This window comes from Oryx dammah, unplaced genomic scaffold (assembly GCF_014754425.2).
Source record: "Oryx dammah isolate SB20612 unplaced genomic scaffold, SCBI_Odam_1.1 HiC_scaffold_11210, whole genome shotgun sequence".
Classification (NCBI taxonomy): Eukaryota; Metazoa; Chordata; class Mammalia; order Artiodactyla; family Bovidae; genus Oryx; species Oryx dammah.
The window spans coordinates 2,405,935-2,423,246 of NW_024080603.1; the positions used below are offsets into that span (position 1 = coordinate 2,405,935).

General features: G+C 36.8%; 1 protein-coding gene and 1 non-coding gene across 2 annotated transcripts in view; one reads left to right on the top strand and one right to left on the bottom strand.

Moving 5' to 3' along the window:
* LOC120860965 (ankyrin repeat domain-containing protein 31-like) overlaps positions 1-17,312 on the top strand; it is a 134,404-nt gene that overhangs the window by 19,516 nt on the left and 97,576 nt on the right. The window contains 6 exon segments of the mRNA XM_040236671.1: positions 3,361-3,410; positions 6,575-6,585; positions 6,756-6,812; positions 8,891-8,934; positions 12,722-13,252; positions 16,071-16,339. Of these exon segments, the coding sequence (XP_040092605.1) occupies positions 3,361-3,410; positions 6,575-6,585; positions 6,756-6,812; positions 8,891-8,934; positions 12,722-13,252; positions 16,071-16,339 (962 nt within the window).
* LOC120861015 lies at positions 9,615-9,757 on the bottom strand. Its single transcript, XR_005720479.1, has one exon. It is a non-coding gene; the product is annotated as a small nucleolar RNA SNORA31 (small nucleolar RNA).

Below are 17,312 nucleotides of genomic sequence, written 5' to 3' on the forward strand. Positions count from 1 at the left end.
GGCTCCCATTTCTCTCCCGGTAATCCATTATTCAGGTGTAGAAGAGCTCAGATAGTAGAATATTGGTTTTTGGTTAAGGATATATAAACAGACTTGCTCCTTTTTCAAGTACTCTTAGTTAATACAAATTAAACCTTCTTTCACCTCTCATACCCTTCCCCCAACAGGTTGTTTTTTTTTTTTTTTTTAATGTCTGCACTTGAATTGCCTGGAAGGGGCAGGGGGAAAATGTCACATGTATCAGCAGCACAGACAGCTATTCGTACCCCTTAAGAAAGGATGGATTGAGTGTATCCTTATATTTTGATAATCAACAAATGAACAGCTCCAGCACCCATTATATTCTGAGGCATTATCTCTTGAGGAGTATTTCTGCCTATGGAAGGAGGGAAAAAATCAGCAGTCAGGAGCAAACTTCCTTCTTACTTGCTCTCTTATCTTTTGCATTTCCCTTATGTGGGTAGGAGCAAAGGAATAATTAGCCCTCAACAGGAAAATTCACTGATCCTCTAGTAAGATAAGTGGGTGTTACAGATACTTGAATGAATTGCTTTGTGAAGACTCAGAAATTACTTAGTGAATATATAAATATGTGTGTCTGTGTGTGCACATGTGCCTACTCAGTCTTGTCTGACTCTTTGTGATCCCATGGACTGTAGCCCACCAGGCTCCTCTGTTCATGGGATTCTTCAGGCAAGAATACTGGAATGAGTTGCCATTTCCTCCTCCAGGGAATCTTCCCAAACCAGGGATCAAACCCATGTCTCCTGCATTGGTAGGTGGTTTCTTTACCAGTGAGCCACCTAGGAAGCCAAGGTTTAATTACCCTGTTTAATTAGACCCTGTTTAATGAAACCCTGGTGCTGGGAAAGATTGACGGCAGGAAGAGAAGGGGACGACAGAGGATGAGATGGTTAGATGTCATCAATGACTCAATGGACATGAGTTTGAGCAAGCTCTGGGATTTGGTGATGGACAGGGAAGCCTGGCATGCTGCAGTCTATGGGGTCACAAAGAGTTGGACATGACTGAGTGACTGAACTAAACTGTTTAATTACTCCTTGGGACTTTCTAAGTTTACTTCTTAAAATTCCTTCTTCGCTGTGGGTCTCTGAGCTTTTTGTAAAGTCTGCTTAGGAAGTATGTATGTGTGGAACCAATGTAATAACCTTGAGCAGTGTAAAGATGCACTATCAATAAATAACAGTGAACAGTGAACAGTGAGTTGGAGAGGGTTTCCCTGGTAGCTCAGCTGGTAAAGAATCCGCCTGCAATGCAGGAGACCCCGGGTTGATCCCTGGGTTGAGAAGATCCGGTGGAGAAGGGAAAGGCCACTCACCCCAGTATTCTGGCCTGGAGAATTCCATGGACTGTACAGTCCATGGGGTCACAAAGAGTCGGACACGACTGAGTAACTTTCACTTTGACTAACTGGAGAACATTGAAGTTCTCACATGAGTTTGTGTTTTCTTGTTATTATGACTGTCAGTGATCAAAAATAGTTTGGAAGTTCAGGCTAATGGTTTTATTTTCAGAAAGCTTTATTATTGATCATAGAAACAAATGTAGAGGGCCCCCCAAAGAGAGATCTTTTTCTAAAGATTTTCTTTGATTCTAATAAGATATTTAAGGTAAGGATTCTTTTAAAGCAATGAAAGCCAGTGTGCTGTGAAATCTTAAAATGGAAGCATTTTATCAGAGCATTTTAGCCTTTTTGAAAGGGACACAACAACTTCAGCTTTGGGGGCATGACCTGAGGATTGAGTAGAATCCATTAAGCATTTAACACTGTGACACAGAGATTGTATGATTTTTGGCCCTCAGGAGAAATACAGAACTCAGAACCTGACAAGACTATCTCATCAGAACCATGATGGATTAATGAACTAAGGAGAAAACTAGGAATTAAAAAGAAGGAACACTCCCTTTCTCTCTACCTAAGTTCCACAAATTCTTTTATAAAAAGAAATTAAGACAAAAACTAAACATAAGGGCCAAACCTGTAAAACTCTTAGAAGAAAACACAGGGAGAAAGTATCATGACATTCTCTTTGGCAGTGATTTCATGCCAATGAAAGCATAAGCAACCAAATAAAAAATAGGTAAGCTAGACTTCATGAAAATTAAAAACCTATCTGCATTAAATGGCACTGTGAACAGAGTGAAAAGGTAACTTGAAGAAAGGGAGAACATGTTGATATATGTAAATCATAAATCTGATTAGAGATTGATGCACAGAATATATGGAAACTCATAGCAGCAACTAACTACCTGACTAAAAAAACGGGCAACGGACATAAATAGACATTTCAGTAAAGAAGATAAATGGAATTCCCTGGTGGTCTAGTGGTTACAACTTGGGGCTTTCATTGCTGGGCTTGGATTCTACCCTTGGTCCAGGAACTAAGGTTCCACAAGCTGTGTAGTGCAGCTTAAAAAGAGAGAGAGAGATGTACAAATGGCTTATAAACACATGAGAAAATATTAAATAAATCTCTTTAACCATTAGGGAAATGCACATCAAAACCATGATGAGAGTCTGTCTCTCATGCATTAGGATGGCTAACAGCAAAATAAAATAACAAGTATTGATGAGAATGTGGAAAAATTGGAATTCTTGCCCCTTGCTGGTGGGAAATGTAGAATGGTGCAGCAGCTGTAAAATATGGTATAGTGATTCCTCAAAAAATTAAACATGGAATTACCATACGACTTAAAAACTCCTCTTCTGGGTATATGCCCAAAATAAGTGAAAACAGGGACATGAAAATATATTTGTCCATCCACACTCATAGAAGCATTGTTCACAGTAGCCAAAACATGGAAGCAACCCAAGTGTCCATTGATAGATGAGTAGATAAATAAAATGTGGTACATACAAACAATGGAATATTATTTGGCCTGAGACAGGAACAAAATACTGATACTTGCTACAACATGGATAAACCTGGAAGACTAATAAATATTACTTATTATGAGCCGGTCACAAGAGGCCAAGTATTACATGATTCCTTTCATATGAGGCACTTAGTCACATTCATAAAGACAGAGAGCAGAAGCATGGATGCCAGGGGTTGGGAGAAGGGTAAATGGAAAATTGTTTAGATATGGAGTTCCAGTTAGGGAAGATCAAAAAGTTCTTGAAATGGGGGTGATGATTATGCATCAGTGGGGCTGTACGTAATGTCAAAGGACTGTACCTTTTTAAATGGTCAAGATGGTAAACCCTCTGTATATTTTGCTACAATAAAAAAGAATCTAACAAATAATGACATAAGAAGTATATTAAATGTTAAGTTTTTTAGTTGTTGCATTAGCTTAGCTTTCCTCAGTTGAAAATAAACATTTTTTTCTTTCTAGCAACCTCAGAATGAAATGGAACAAAATGGAGCTTTGTTACAGTAAGTATAGTGATTTTTGGATTATTGCAGATTGTTAAAAATCTTTTTAAAATAAGTCTTTTTCTTAAGAATTTTAGGGTTCTTGTATGTTCTTGAATGATTATTATCCCTGTAGCAGCATGCTGCTGCTGCTAAGTCGCTTCAGTTGTGTCCGACTCTGTGTGACCCCATAGACGGCAGCCCACCAGGCTCCCCCGTCCCTGGGGTTCTCCAGGCAAGAACACTGGAGTGGGTTGCCATTTCCTTCTCCAATGCATGAAAGTGAAAAGTGAAAGTGAAGTCGCTCAGTCATGTCCTACCCTCAGCGACCCCATGGACTGCAGCCTTCCAGGCTCTTCCATCCGTGGGATTTTCCAGGCAAGAGTACTGGAGCGGAGTGCCCTTGCCTTCTCTGCTGTAGCAGCATAAATAGGTTATTTTACGAACATTCTAGATAAGTTTTATTTCATGAGCAAAATTGAATCAGGTTAAGTTGATTCTCTGACTTAAGATTATTTAAAAGGCAAATTTGTAGCATAGCACGAAGGAAGAATTTTTAGAGCTTATTGAAATAAGATTACATAGAACTGTTATATTTAAAGAGACCTTGTCCTTTAAATTTTTATGAAAAAAACAAGCATGGCCTGTGGACCCCCGGGAGTCCCTGAGACTTCCCAGAGGGCCTGTGAGGTCAAAACTATTTTCATAATAATGCCAACACATTATCTGCTTATGTCATGGTATTGACATTTGTCCTTAACAGTGCTAAAGCAAATGGTGGATAAAATGATAGAGCCTTAGTAGGAACCAGGGCAGGGGCACCAGATAGTCCTAGTAGTCCTGTGTTTTTCCCAGCCATGCACTTGCAGTTAAAAAAGAAAGAAAGAAAGAAAACAAAAAAAGGCCAGTTTTACTTAGTGCATTTGATGAGGCAGAAAAGTTGTTAGTTTTATTAAATTTCTACCTTGAATATATATCTTTTTATACTTCTGTTTAAAGTGTGATAGTTAAGAGCACTTGTTTGAGTTACAAGATTTGTTAAAAAAAACCCAAAAAACATGGTTTACTTTTTTTAACTTGAAAGAATGACAAACTGGTTATTTACGCAAGTAAATGGCAGATATTTTCTTGAACTTTCTGGTAAGGTTGGTGGAAATATTTATGAAGGTGACCTTTTTGAAATTTTTATAATAAAATATATCAATATAGGGAAGATCTGCATAACTTAACACATGAGTATTTTCTGAAAGACCAATGCATGATATTACAACAGCATCCGCAGACAAGTGAAAGATCCGTTCAAAGTGCAAGACAGACCGATACAAAGGTTGGTTGGTTTTGTTTCAATTTTCACATTTCCAGTCACCTTTAAGGAAATGATTGCTTCTGGAGTCTTGGTATGTTATCTAAAAAGAATATGCACAATTATCCTAAAAGGCTACTGAAGTACTCCTTCCTTTTCCAACTGCATGTCTGTGTGAGGCCAGACTTTTGTAATATACTTCAAATTAAAAAATATATGGCAAAAGATTGAATGTGTTGTAGCAGTTCAGATGGCAGCTGTCTTCCATTAAGCTGAATATTAAAGAGATTTTTTAAAATGTGAAACTTTCTCACTAACTTTTTTTCATTTTGGAAAATACAATAATTTTAATAAAATATTAATTTATTAGATTATTATTTCTAAGTTAATGATTATTAAAATTTTTTTTCTCCATCTTAATTATTAACATGTAAATACAAGTAAATATAAGCCACATAAATAAAAACTCCTTGAGTTCATCACCAATTCTTAAGATTATAAAGGAGTCCAAGGGCCAAAAGTTTGAGAATCACCCTTTTACTGACTATATCAGCAATGTAAGTTCATCTTCAGAACTGGAAAAAGAAAAGACTGATACAACATCTATAATCTCACTGCCTGGAGAGAACCATTGTTAATATTTTGAAACATTTTATTTCAGGCTTTCTATATATTTTTGTTTTGTTTGTATTTTCAACCAAGTTGAGATTCGTCTGCAGATAGTTTTGTTTCCTGTTTGTTTTTCTTTCTTTCTTTCTTTGGCCTCACCATGCAGCTTGCGGAGTCATAGTTCTCAAACCAGATATCAAGCCCCTGCCCCCTGCAGTGGAAGCCTGGATTCCTGATCACTGGGCCATCAGGGAATTCCTCTTGTTTTAAAGTTTTTAAGTAGTAGTTTATCATAATTACTATTTCACATGTTTAATATTTTTTAAAAACATGCATTAATGACCTCATATTATTTCATTGTATAACTTATTATACTATAATTCATATAATCATTTTTCTCTTATTGGACATGTGTGTTGTTTGCAGTCTTATATAAATAACTATGTCTAATATAAATAAGTTTTTTAATAACTTAGGTGAAAGTTTGCTCTAATTTCAAAATTCTCTTTTATAATTAAGGAAAAAAAATCCTGGTGTTGATTCAGACTATGATTTTATTTTAGATCAGCTTGTACTCATATTTTAGAAAAAAATTGGCATTTTTTCTGTTTACCTCGTGAAATTATTCTGTATGAGCAGTTTCATTTTCAAGATAGCTTATATTGATTGCTTCTATTTTTTAGGCAGGAGAGAATGTTCAATTTATTATTCTTGCTTAGGATTCCAGTAGCTATGCCTGGTGCATGAAAACTGTTCTTAAAACAATTGGAACAAGCAGTTTTTTTTTTTTTTTTTTTTAAGGAGGATATCTTGATTGCATTTGTATAGTAAATTAGGTTGAGAAAAAAATAGTTTACTGATTGCTTTTCTTCAATCAACTTTTAATTATCCCAGGGTAGATGATCAAAATTGTAGATTAAGCATGACCTTTATTTTGCTTGTAATCTCTTCCCTTCAGCATTTCCTACCCTTTTTCTCTTGCTGTGAAATACTAGTAAGGTGAATAATGTCTGAGAATTTTCTCATTACTGATTTTCACTTACATCTTAAACTATAATGACAAACTTTAAGTGTATTTGAGGATTTAAATAGCCATGCTACATGAATTAGGACAAATTTTTCTCTCTCACCCCACCCCTGTATTTGGTAGACAATCATCTCAAAGGTACTTTCAGATCTAAGTGTACTTTAGCTTGTTTACACTACTGAAGTTCATTCCTTAATATTCTGGCTCTCTCTAGTTTTGAAGCCATTTGAAATTTACATGTTAATAAATTGGTAGTAATTGTAAAAGTTTAACTAGAATGATGGAGCAAAGACAAAGCCTATTTGAAATTCCTTTAAAAAGAAATTTAAATTTATCTGAATGAGAAATAGTAGAGTTTTTTTCTACTTAAAATTTTGTATTTATTTATTAATTGATTGATTTTTTTTTTTCCTGGTGTTTAGAAAAAGTCATCCAGTGTTCACGGTATCATTTCCCCAGGCTGAACTTTCACTGAACCACCGAAGTAGTCTAGGTACGCTCTTATGGGTAGAGTCATATAAAATGAATTTGTCTTTGCCTAAAAATAGAAGTCTTAGTTAGGTATGGATTTATTTACAGCTAGGCTGGTCTACTGTAATTGCTGCCATACACTTTCACATATGAAATCAGTGTTGCTGTTGACCTTGGATCGTGCTGCTTGAAGCTGCTCATGTGAGAAGCAGCTCAGGTGCAGTCAGTACTTGCTCCTCCATATGTCTGCCCTTTTACTTGCAACTCAGGGGCTCAAATTTAAAAACAGTCTTTGTTTTCTCTGTTCATAGCAGGCCATTTGCTTGATTTCAGCTGTATTAGAGGATGGCTGTCTTTCTCTTTGGAGTATCTCCTAAACATGTTGTATGACAGTGTAGTAAATATTCTTAGTGATCATTGAAACCTTGTATTATAAGAAAAGGTACAAGGACATAATAGTTGAAATTGAAAAGTTAAGTTTTAAAAGTTCTTCCCTCTCTTGTTTTGTTGCCACTATAACAATAGAATTACCACTTAAGCCCAGCACCAAACTCTCAACTAGGTACCCCAAGTGCCTGGATTTTGGTCTGTAATATTATTTATTCATTACTTTAACAAATATGTATTGAGCCTGCTGAGTGCCGAGCGGATGGATGCTGCTGCTGCTACTGCTGCTAAGTCGCTTCAGTCGTGTCTGACTCTGTGCGACCCCATAGAGGGCAGCCCACCAGACTTCCCCACCCCTGGGATTCTCCAGGCAAGAACACTGGAGTGGGTTGCCATTTCCTTCTCCAATGTATGAAAGTGAAAAGTGAAAGTGAAGTCGCTCAGTCGTGCCCGTCTCTTAGCGACCCCGTGGACTACAGCCCACCAGGCTCCTCTGTCCATGGATTTTCCAGGCAAGAGTACTGGAGTGGGGTGCCATTGCCTTCTTCAGTATGGATGCTATGGGTGTACAAATGCCAGGTAAACCAGGGATCCTAAAAGGATAGCTGATCTGGAGCTTGAAGATAGGATGGATCTGAACCATCTTACCCTTGGTGGAAAACAAAAATGTTTTCAAGGGTGACTGGGGCCAGTGCTAAAAGGATAAAGAGCTAGATCACTTGTGTTCCCACTGTCCAACCTGTGGCAAATTAGTTGAGGAAAGAAACGAACAATGATTTTGTTTTATGGAAATAAGTTTGTGAAAAAAACCATGAGTTCATGTACTCAAAAAATGTTAGCAGTGTAGTCTATCTCTCTCTCAATATATATAAAAACTATAGCAAAATGTGTAAAAAATTTTAATGACTTTAAGAAGTAAAGATTTTTAGTACATATACATTTAGGACATTTCCTGATTCATTTTGGCCCTTACACGAATATTCTTTTTATGCTTAACGACATTAATTCATTTAAATTCTATTACACATAATGGAGAAGATGATGACACTGAGAAAGCAGATATGATTTTTCCTCATGTAGTTGCAGATACTGAGAAGGACTCAGCCAGAGTAGAGAGGTTTTTGTTTTTTTGTTGTTTTTAGTAATTTTATTTATTTCTGTTTCTGGCTGCCCTAGGTCTTTGGTGCTGCGCATGGGCTTTCTGTGGTTGCTTGGGGGCTACTTGTTGCCGTGCTTGGGCTTCTCCTTGCAGTGGCTTCTCTTTTATTGAGGATCGTGGCCTCCAGGCCTTGCAGGCTTCAGTAGCTGTGGCATACGGGCTCAGTAGTGGCGGCACGGGGGCTTAGTTGCTCCACTGCACACGGGCTCTTCCCGAACCAGGGATCAAACCCGTACTCATGCATGGGCAGGCAGTCTTTATCACTGAGCCACCAGGGAAGCCAGAGAGGTTGGGTTTTAATTCGACTAATTCCAAATAATTACCATTTTACCTTGCTTCATGGGAAATATTTCTTAAGGAATGGAAGAATTTCACAACTTTATTGCTAACATGATGCTTTTAATAAATTGGTATAACATTTATAAAATATTAGATAATCTCATGCATGTCTGAGGAAATCATTTCAAGTTATGTGATTAAAAAATTCTGAGTGAGACAGTATGTTTTATTGCTTTAAGAAAACTGGAATGAAAACATATAATGTTATCTTCTAGGACCTGAGGCTGAAAATCCTGAAGTGCTGACATACCCAGAAAAGGTTTGTCTGTATAATGGAAATTAGCTTTTCAGATCTTGGGTTTAGATTTTTTAAAATTATATTAATAAGTATCAAGCCCATTTAAGTTTTCCCCTAAAAGCAGAAATATGACTAGACCATTTTAATAGAATTGTGTAACAACCCATTTCAGTGTACTTGTTTTTTTTTAAGGGGAATCATTTCCCAATATTTTTCATGAAAACTCATATAAATCCTTCTTTGGAATAGGGCAGGCTTTTACCGTTCACAAGGTTTTTTGTGAATTGCAAAAATTTTTATTCCCTACATTCCCCATTCCATCTGGGCTGCCTCAGACAGAAAGTATGAAGACACTTTTCTTACATCTGTAGTGGAAACCCATTTCAGTATTTATTCTTGTCTCTAATTAAATAGAATTTTCTTGATCTGTGCTTCTTTTCTGGCATTCTGAGTCTTTTATTCATTATCTAGAGGAGGAGAATATAATATCAGATTAATTGCTGAGGTAATGTAGCAAAAATGCATTCTGTTGCTTTGTCTATTACCCTGAAAAGAATGTGTCTTAACAACCCATTTCAGTGTTTTTTTAAAGGGGAATAATTTTCCAATACTTTCCTTATAAACTCTTATAAATCCTTCTTTGGAATAAAGCAGGCTTTTACTGTTCACAAGGTTTTTTGTGAATTGCAAATATTTTTTCCCTCTGCATTTCCCCATTCAATCTGGGCTGCCAAAGACAGACAGAAAGCATGAGGATACTTTTCTTACGTCTATTACCCTCTTTCTGTTGATACTTCCTATTGGATACTGCTTTCTCATCTTCCAGTTGCTAATTGATAAACATGTACTGAGTGCTTGTTTTGGCTTTGCTTTCTGCTTGGTCCTATGGGAAATCAGAGGACAATAAGATTGGCTCCATCCATAACAGACTCCAACAGCCAAGGACCTCCCCAGGCCAACCCTATCATAGCTGTACCTTACTTCATCTCAGGTATACCTTAGCATTCCCACCTCTATGCCTTTGTTCAAGTCAGGAGCCAGAAAGCAAGAGAAGGCATAACATTTGGAACTACATAGGTTGCATTCCAAGGGAAGTATGTCATTTACATGTGTGATATATGGAAAGTGATACTCACTTCATAGAATTACAATGAGGGCTGTGAGCAACGATAGCTCATGGTGTTTGGTACTAGTTGGTGCTTAAGAAATGTGTGTTTCTCTTTTTTATTCCTTCACAAATCATTAATTTCTGGCTTAAGTACCATCTCGTTGGATCTGTCTCTGATGACTTTAGTGATCTTGACCAAAGTAACTGCTCCCTTTTTATCTAGCATTCATTATTTACTATGTCAGTATTTACCTATCACTTGCCTCCTATGACATTAATATATTTGAGAAAAATGATTTTTTGAGCAAAGAAGTTTAGAGAGCACTGTATGCCAAACTCTCCTCAGAGATTGGTAACGTGTGTTCTGAAAAGTCTTGAGGTAAAGAAACCTATTTAACCAGTTTTAGGCTATCTTGAAAACTCTTCACTGCCTCCTCTTTTTTCTGCTCCAGAAAACTTATTCTTGTAACACTAGGGCTATGGTTTACATTATTAATTTGAGTAATTTGAGTTAGTACAGTTTTTGATGTTGTCTATAGTTTATTTAATATCATGTGTTAATGCCTTCAATTTTAATTTAGGAGTTAAGTTCCTTTAGGGCAGAGTTCAATTCAATATATATGTAAGTTTTATTTGATTTAGGGCCTTGAGTTTAGTAGATATAAGGTTTTCAGATAGGAAGGAAAGCTTGAACATGTTTAAATAATGGGTAGGGTCCAGTTCTGCAGTTCCTTCTAAATTTCTTTTATCTTTTGGAGCAACTTATAGGTTGAGTAGCTAACAAGTATATCTTCTTAAGCTCTGCATGCTATGTACAGAGAATACAAATGGTGGCAGGTGGAAAAGGAGGAGAGGGAGAATAAAATGTTCTTCACTTCTCTTATTCAAATCAAATCAGAGTATTAGAGGACTTACAAATTACAGTGCAGTGGTGTGTCAGTGAAGGTGGACTTGATTTTTAGAAACAGGCAAAAGTCACTGAAACCCATTCCATTATTTAAGGTTATGCAAATTAACAATCTGAAATGTTGAAAAATAGCTTAGTGCCCTTAAGCTATTGAAACTGATTTTCTTGAATGGCTTATAAATGATTTTAAAAGCACTTTCAAAAGAAGTCTAATAATATTTTGATCACTGGAAATACTTTGAGAACAAATCTGTTCTCAAAATAGTTTTGTAGTTTTGTGCTTTTTGTCTAAAATAACCACAGGTCAGAACCACTGATTTATAGCAGAGCTTATAATATTTACATAGATCTGTGTTTCCATTTCTCCTTTTATCCCCACTGACCTCCTGTCCTTTGGCCTTTTTACTTCACATTTACATATTCGTACAGAGGTGAGGAACAAAAAGAAGGTGAAACTACACCAATTTTGTTCCTGGTTAATAATTTTAATAAAATTCAATAGGGATTTTTAGCAAGGGAGAATTTTTCAACCATTAAGTGCAGTGAAGTTTTTAGGTTATCTGTTAGTTTAACTATCCATGTTATCTCTGCCTCTTCCCTTAGCCCAGATAATTTATTTTTATTTTTTAATTTTACTTTACCATACTATATTGGTTTTGCCATACATCAACATGAATCCACCACGGGTGTACATGTGATCCAAATCCTGAAACCCCTCCCACCTCCCTCCCCATACCATCACTCTGGGTCATCCCAATGCACCAGCCCCAGGCATCCTGTATCCTGCATCGAACCTAGACTGACAATTCATTTCTTATATGATATTATACATGTTTCAATGCCATTCTCCCAAATCATCCCACCCTCTCCCTCTCCCACAGAGTCCAAAAGACTGTTCTATACATCTGTGTCCTTTTGCTGTCTCGCATACAGGGTTATCGTTACCATCTTTCTAAATTCCATATATATGTGTTTGTATACTGTACTGGTGTTTTTCTTTCTGGCTTACTTCACTCTGTATAATAGGCTCCAGTTTCATCCACCTCATTAGAACTGATTCAAATGTATTCTTTTTGGTGGCTGAGTAATACTCCATTGTGTATATGTACCACAGTTTTCTTATCCATTCATCTGCTGATGGGCATCTAGGTTGCTTCCATGTCCTGGCTATTATAAACAGTGCTGCGATGAACATTGGGGTACACGTGTCTCTTTCAATTCTGGTTTCCTCGGTGTGTATGCCCAGCAGAGGGATTGCTGGGTCATAAGGCATTTCTATTTCCAGTTTTTTAAGGAATCTCCACACTGTTCTCCATAGTGGCTGTACTAGTTTGCATTCCCACCAACAGCGTTTTAAGAGGGTACCCTTTTCTCCACATCCTCTCCAGCATTTATTGCTTGTAGACTTTTGGATCACAGCCATTCTGACTGGTGTGAAATGGTACCTCATTGTGGTTTTGATTTGCATTTCTCTGATAATGAGTGATGTTGGGCATTTTTTCGTGTGTTTGTAGCCCAGATAATTTAAACTTAAATGAATAGATAATTTTCATCTGTAATTATGGTCCAGCCAGTTTTACCCTTGATCCACTATTAAGTGTTTAACCATGGGTTCACTGTCACTAGTAATTTGGTATAAGAAAGTAATAAAGAATATTTATATTTATGGAAGGCAGGAAAGTTGATAAAGCTCTTTAGTGGAACTTGGCAAAACTAGAAAACGATAACATTTTCATTTTAAACACTTTTTTGGTATATGTACTAATAATGTAACTTCTATTTGGAATATATAGGAACTTAGTAGAGACAGAGACTCTCCTGAAATAAGCCTTCTCTCAAATACTTCTGTTAAAGAATTTGATACATTTGCTGTAAAGGAGAAGTCATTAATAGAGCCAGAGAAGGAGCCTAGTAAGGAAGGCGCATTGACCATGACTTTGGAAGAAAACAAAGATGAAGAAAGCTCTCCTGAAACTTTTGTGTCTGCCTTAGAAAGGATACTCACATCACCAGAAATCAGCCAGGAGGAAAGACTGTTTAGAATAATGAATGATTTTGAACCTAGAGAGCTGGCGAACCCATTGAGCAACTCTTCAAGCTCCATATCAATACCTTTGACATGTCACAGAGATTTTCTAGAAGACCCAAAGGATGATGCATTGCCAGGTGAGGTATCAACAGCCTTAAACACATTGTCAGAGGCCAAGGTGGAAGCCATCTGTCACAGGAAACAGGGAGGCATCAGGCTCAGTGCTGGAAATGAATGTTCAGGAGTGGAGCCCAGTATGTCTCAGACTGATGAAGACGGTACACAGATAGCAGAGGTGGATTTTGAGACTCTTTGTTCTACTCCAGCGTTTGAACAAGATTCCAAGTTAGCTGAGCTGCAGGACAGGGATCTTCCAGTGCAGCAAATAAGTGTAAGTATGAACCGACAGTTTTACCTTTTATAGTGACGAGTCTTCATTACCCATACACTTTATTTTAAATTCAAACCTTTTACCTAAACAACAACACTCAGAAGATACTTTTGACTTTGAAGCATATAGTGATCCTTTTGAAAGTTCCCAGGGTAGAGTTTTCAAGGAGTTGAAAGTTAAAATAGTCAAGTTTCTCCTCTGAAAACCTGAGAAGATATATCATTATCACATTGCTTATATAGACGAAAGAAAAAATTCTTTCTCAGACTGTTTCTCTGTTAGCTCAGAAAATCACTATGTCTACCTGAGTGCAAAGTAGAGGTAAGATATCCCATGTTAATTTCTAGTTGGACATAAATGCAATTGGTCTTCCAGGAGAGGGAAATGTAGCTGGTCTGCCTGGCTTCAGTACAGCTTTGCTTTTCGTGGCTGAGGATACTGTCCGGTGACACAGTTTGGTTTAGAGTTCCTGGACTTTTGTGCTGGGAGACCCTCTAGTGCCTATCACTTAACCAACTTACCTACTTTTCATGTTGGCAATTTTTTCCTGATTATAATAGTAATACAGCCTCATTATTAAAAAAAAAACTTCAAACATTACAGTAAGAGGAAGTCTCCAACAATTCCCTTACCAGAGATAATTGTTAACCATTTGCTGTATGTCTCCATTTTTTCTATGCACAGTCTCTGTAAGTTTATTTTATATAAATGGGATTATATTATACATAATGCTTTGTAGGGCTTCCCTGGTGGCTCAGAGGTTAAAGTGTCTGCCTGCAATGTGGGAGACCTGAGTTCAATCCCTGGGTCGGGAAGATTCCCCTGGAGAAGGAAATGGCAATCCGCTCCAGTATTCTTGCCTGGAGAATCCCATGGACAGAGGAGCCTGGTGAGCTACAGTCCATGGGGTCTCAAAGAGTCAGACACGACTGAGCGACTTCACTTCACAATGCTTTGTAACTTATTTTTAAATTTTAATAATACATCTTGGTTATCTTTCTATGTGAATGAACGTAGCACTGCTTGTTGTTGTTTAGTCACTAAGTCGTGTCAGACTCTTTGTGACCCCATGGACTGTGTAGCCTTCCAGGCTCCTCTGGCCAAGGGATTTTCCAAGCAAGAATACTGGAGTGGGTTGCCATTTCCGTCTCCAGGTAGCACTACTTAAATCTTATTATTTGTTGAGTGGTATTCCACTGTGTGGACATATATATATTATGTGTATAAAATAATACATATAATTTATTTAACCAGTTCAGTAGGTCATTTGGATTTTTTTCTTTTTTCCTTCTGGCTCTTACCAAAATGCTCTTTTGAACATTTCTTGAAAGGTTTAAATAACATGATGCTAAGCTCATGTTAGTCACATAACATACATGCCTAGAATAACACTACATGCAATTCTGATCAAAAAATTTCAATACAGACATTTTTTAATGATATTTTTAAAAATCCAGAAAAAGAGAAACTAATCATGGGGATAGGACATGAGGATTAAATTAAACATTCCAAGATTCTCATCTAAAAAGAGGTGGTATTAGTAAAGTGTAGGAAATTATGACTGATATTGATAGAGTAAGCTTTAACTTCAGTTCAGTTCAGTTGCTCAGTCATGTCCAACTCTTTGCGACCCCATGAATTGCCAGGCCTCCCTGTCCATCACCAACTCCCAGAGTTCACTCAGACTCACGTCCATCGAGTCGATGATGCCATCCAGCCATCTCATCCTCTGTTGTCGGAAATTATGACTGATATTGATAGAGTAAGCTTTAAGCTTTAACTTAGGCAGTCTTAAAAAAAAGTCTACATAAAAGTAGAAAGGAGATTGATTTAGAACAGATCAAATTAAATACTCTTTTACTTAGCTGTAATGAAAATATGAAATTTGTTACCTTGTGAAGCTTCACATGCTGGGTATATAAATAAGCTCAAGAAAGGTTTACATGATATGTATAAAAACATGTATCCCCGTGAAAGTTAAATCCATAATGGATTATTAAGGGGACATTAGAGCCATTCATGATATACTGGCTAACCTTTTAAATCAGTGTAATGGAAGTTATATTCTAATACTATCTTGTCCCACAAATACCACTTACCGTTGCTGTCAAATAGCAAAATTCTAGACTGTATAGAACATTGATCTGGCCTGGCATGATATTTCTGCTGTTTTTATGTGCCAATAATAATTTTGTACTACTCATTTCCTATAAAATGAAAGCACCCAGAGTGACCTTAGGTTTGACCTTGAGTTTTGTGGGTTTTTTTGAGATTTTTGTTTTTTTGATGTGGATCATTTTTTAAAAGTCTTTATTGAATTTGCTACAATATTGTTTCTGTTTTATGTTTTGTTTTTTTTGACCTTGAGACATGTGAAATCTTAGCTCCCCAACCAGGGATCAAACATACACCCGATGAATTGGAAGGCAGTTTTAACCACTGGACTGCCAGGGAATTCCCTACCTTTGAGTTTTAAGGATGAATATTACTTATGTAATACAAGTAATATATTTTTGTGTTAAGCTTTTAAATCTATGTTGTCATTTATTATATTAATATGAAATTTTCATTCTGTTCACATATGTCATGGATTTTTATATTTTCCTCTTATGAGGCATTTTTGTGTGATCAAAGGACAAAATAAAACTTAATTTCTTCGAATTTTATTTTATTTTTTTGAATTGTTGTAATCATTTTTATATGTATTTACATCTTATTACAGAGTCTAGAAGATCCAAATCCAATTGAATTACAAATTTTGGTTCATCAAAATGTCACTTCTTGTGATCCAATAAATAATAAGAGAAACTCATATCTGGAAAATAACTCTGACCAGGACCCTCCACATGTGTTAAGGAGATCATCCAGACTAAAAGTAGTCAGAGAGGTAAAGCCCACAGATGACATGTATAAGATGCCAGAGAAAATTTTACCCAAAATACTTGGCTGTGAGGATCAAACAAATAATAGCTCTTCAACTGAGAATTTCAGGTATGCTATAGACTTATGCTTGGGACATCAGAGTAAGTTTACAGTTCAGTTCAGTTCAGTCGCTCAGTCATGTCTGACTCTTTGTGACCCCATGGACTGCAGCATGCCAGGCCTCCCTGTCCATCACCAACTCCTGGAGTTTACTCAAATTCAGTGTCCATTGAGTCAGTGATGCCATCCAGTCATCTCATCCTCTTTTGTCCCCTTATTCTCTTGTCTTCAGTCTTTCCAAGCATCAGGGTGTTTTCCAATGAGTCAGCTCTTTGCATCAGGTGGCAAAAGAATTGGAGTTTCAGCTTCAACATCAGTCCTTCCAGTGAACACCCAAGACTGATCTCCTTTAGGATGGACTGGTTGGATCTCCTTGCAGTCCAAGGGACTCTCAAGAGTCTTCTCCAACACCACAGTTCAAAAGCATCAATTCTTAGGTGCTCAGCTTTCTTTATAGTCTAACTCTCATATCCATACATGACTATGGGAAAAACCATAGCTTTGACTAGACGGACCTTTGTTGGCAAAGTAATGTCTCTGCTTTTTTACAGTTATGTCTAAGTAAAGAACTTTATTTTTCAGTGTTGTTACATTTATTTTGCAATTTAAAAAAACCCAGAAAACACCTTTACTTTCTCTTTTGAGGCTAAAGTAATGGGAAATTGTATTTTAGCTTAATGCTAATTTTCTTTCTTTGTTTAAAATCCATCACCACACACAGTTACAAATTTTTTGGGGGGGGTGCTGAGAACTTTTAAGGTTTACTCTCTTAGCAGCTTTTCAAACATGTAATATGGTATTATTCACTATAGCCACCATGCTATACATTACTACCTTTTGACCACCTTTACTCATTTCACTTACCCACCCTGTCTCTAACCTACAGAACCAGTCTGTTCTCTGTATCTATTAGTTTGTTTGTTTTTTTAGATTCCACATATAAGTGAGGTCATACATTGTTTGTCTTTCTCTGTCTGGCTTA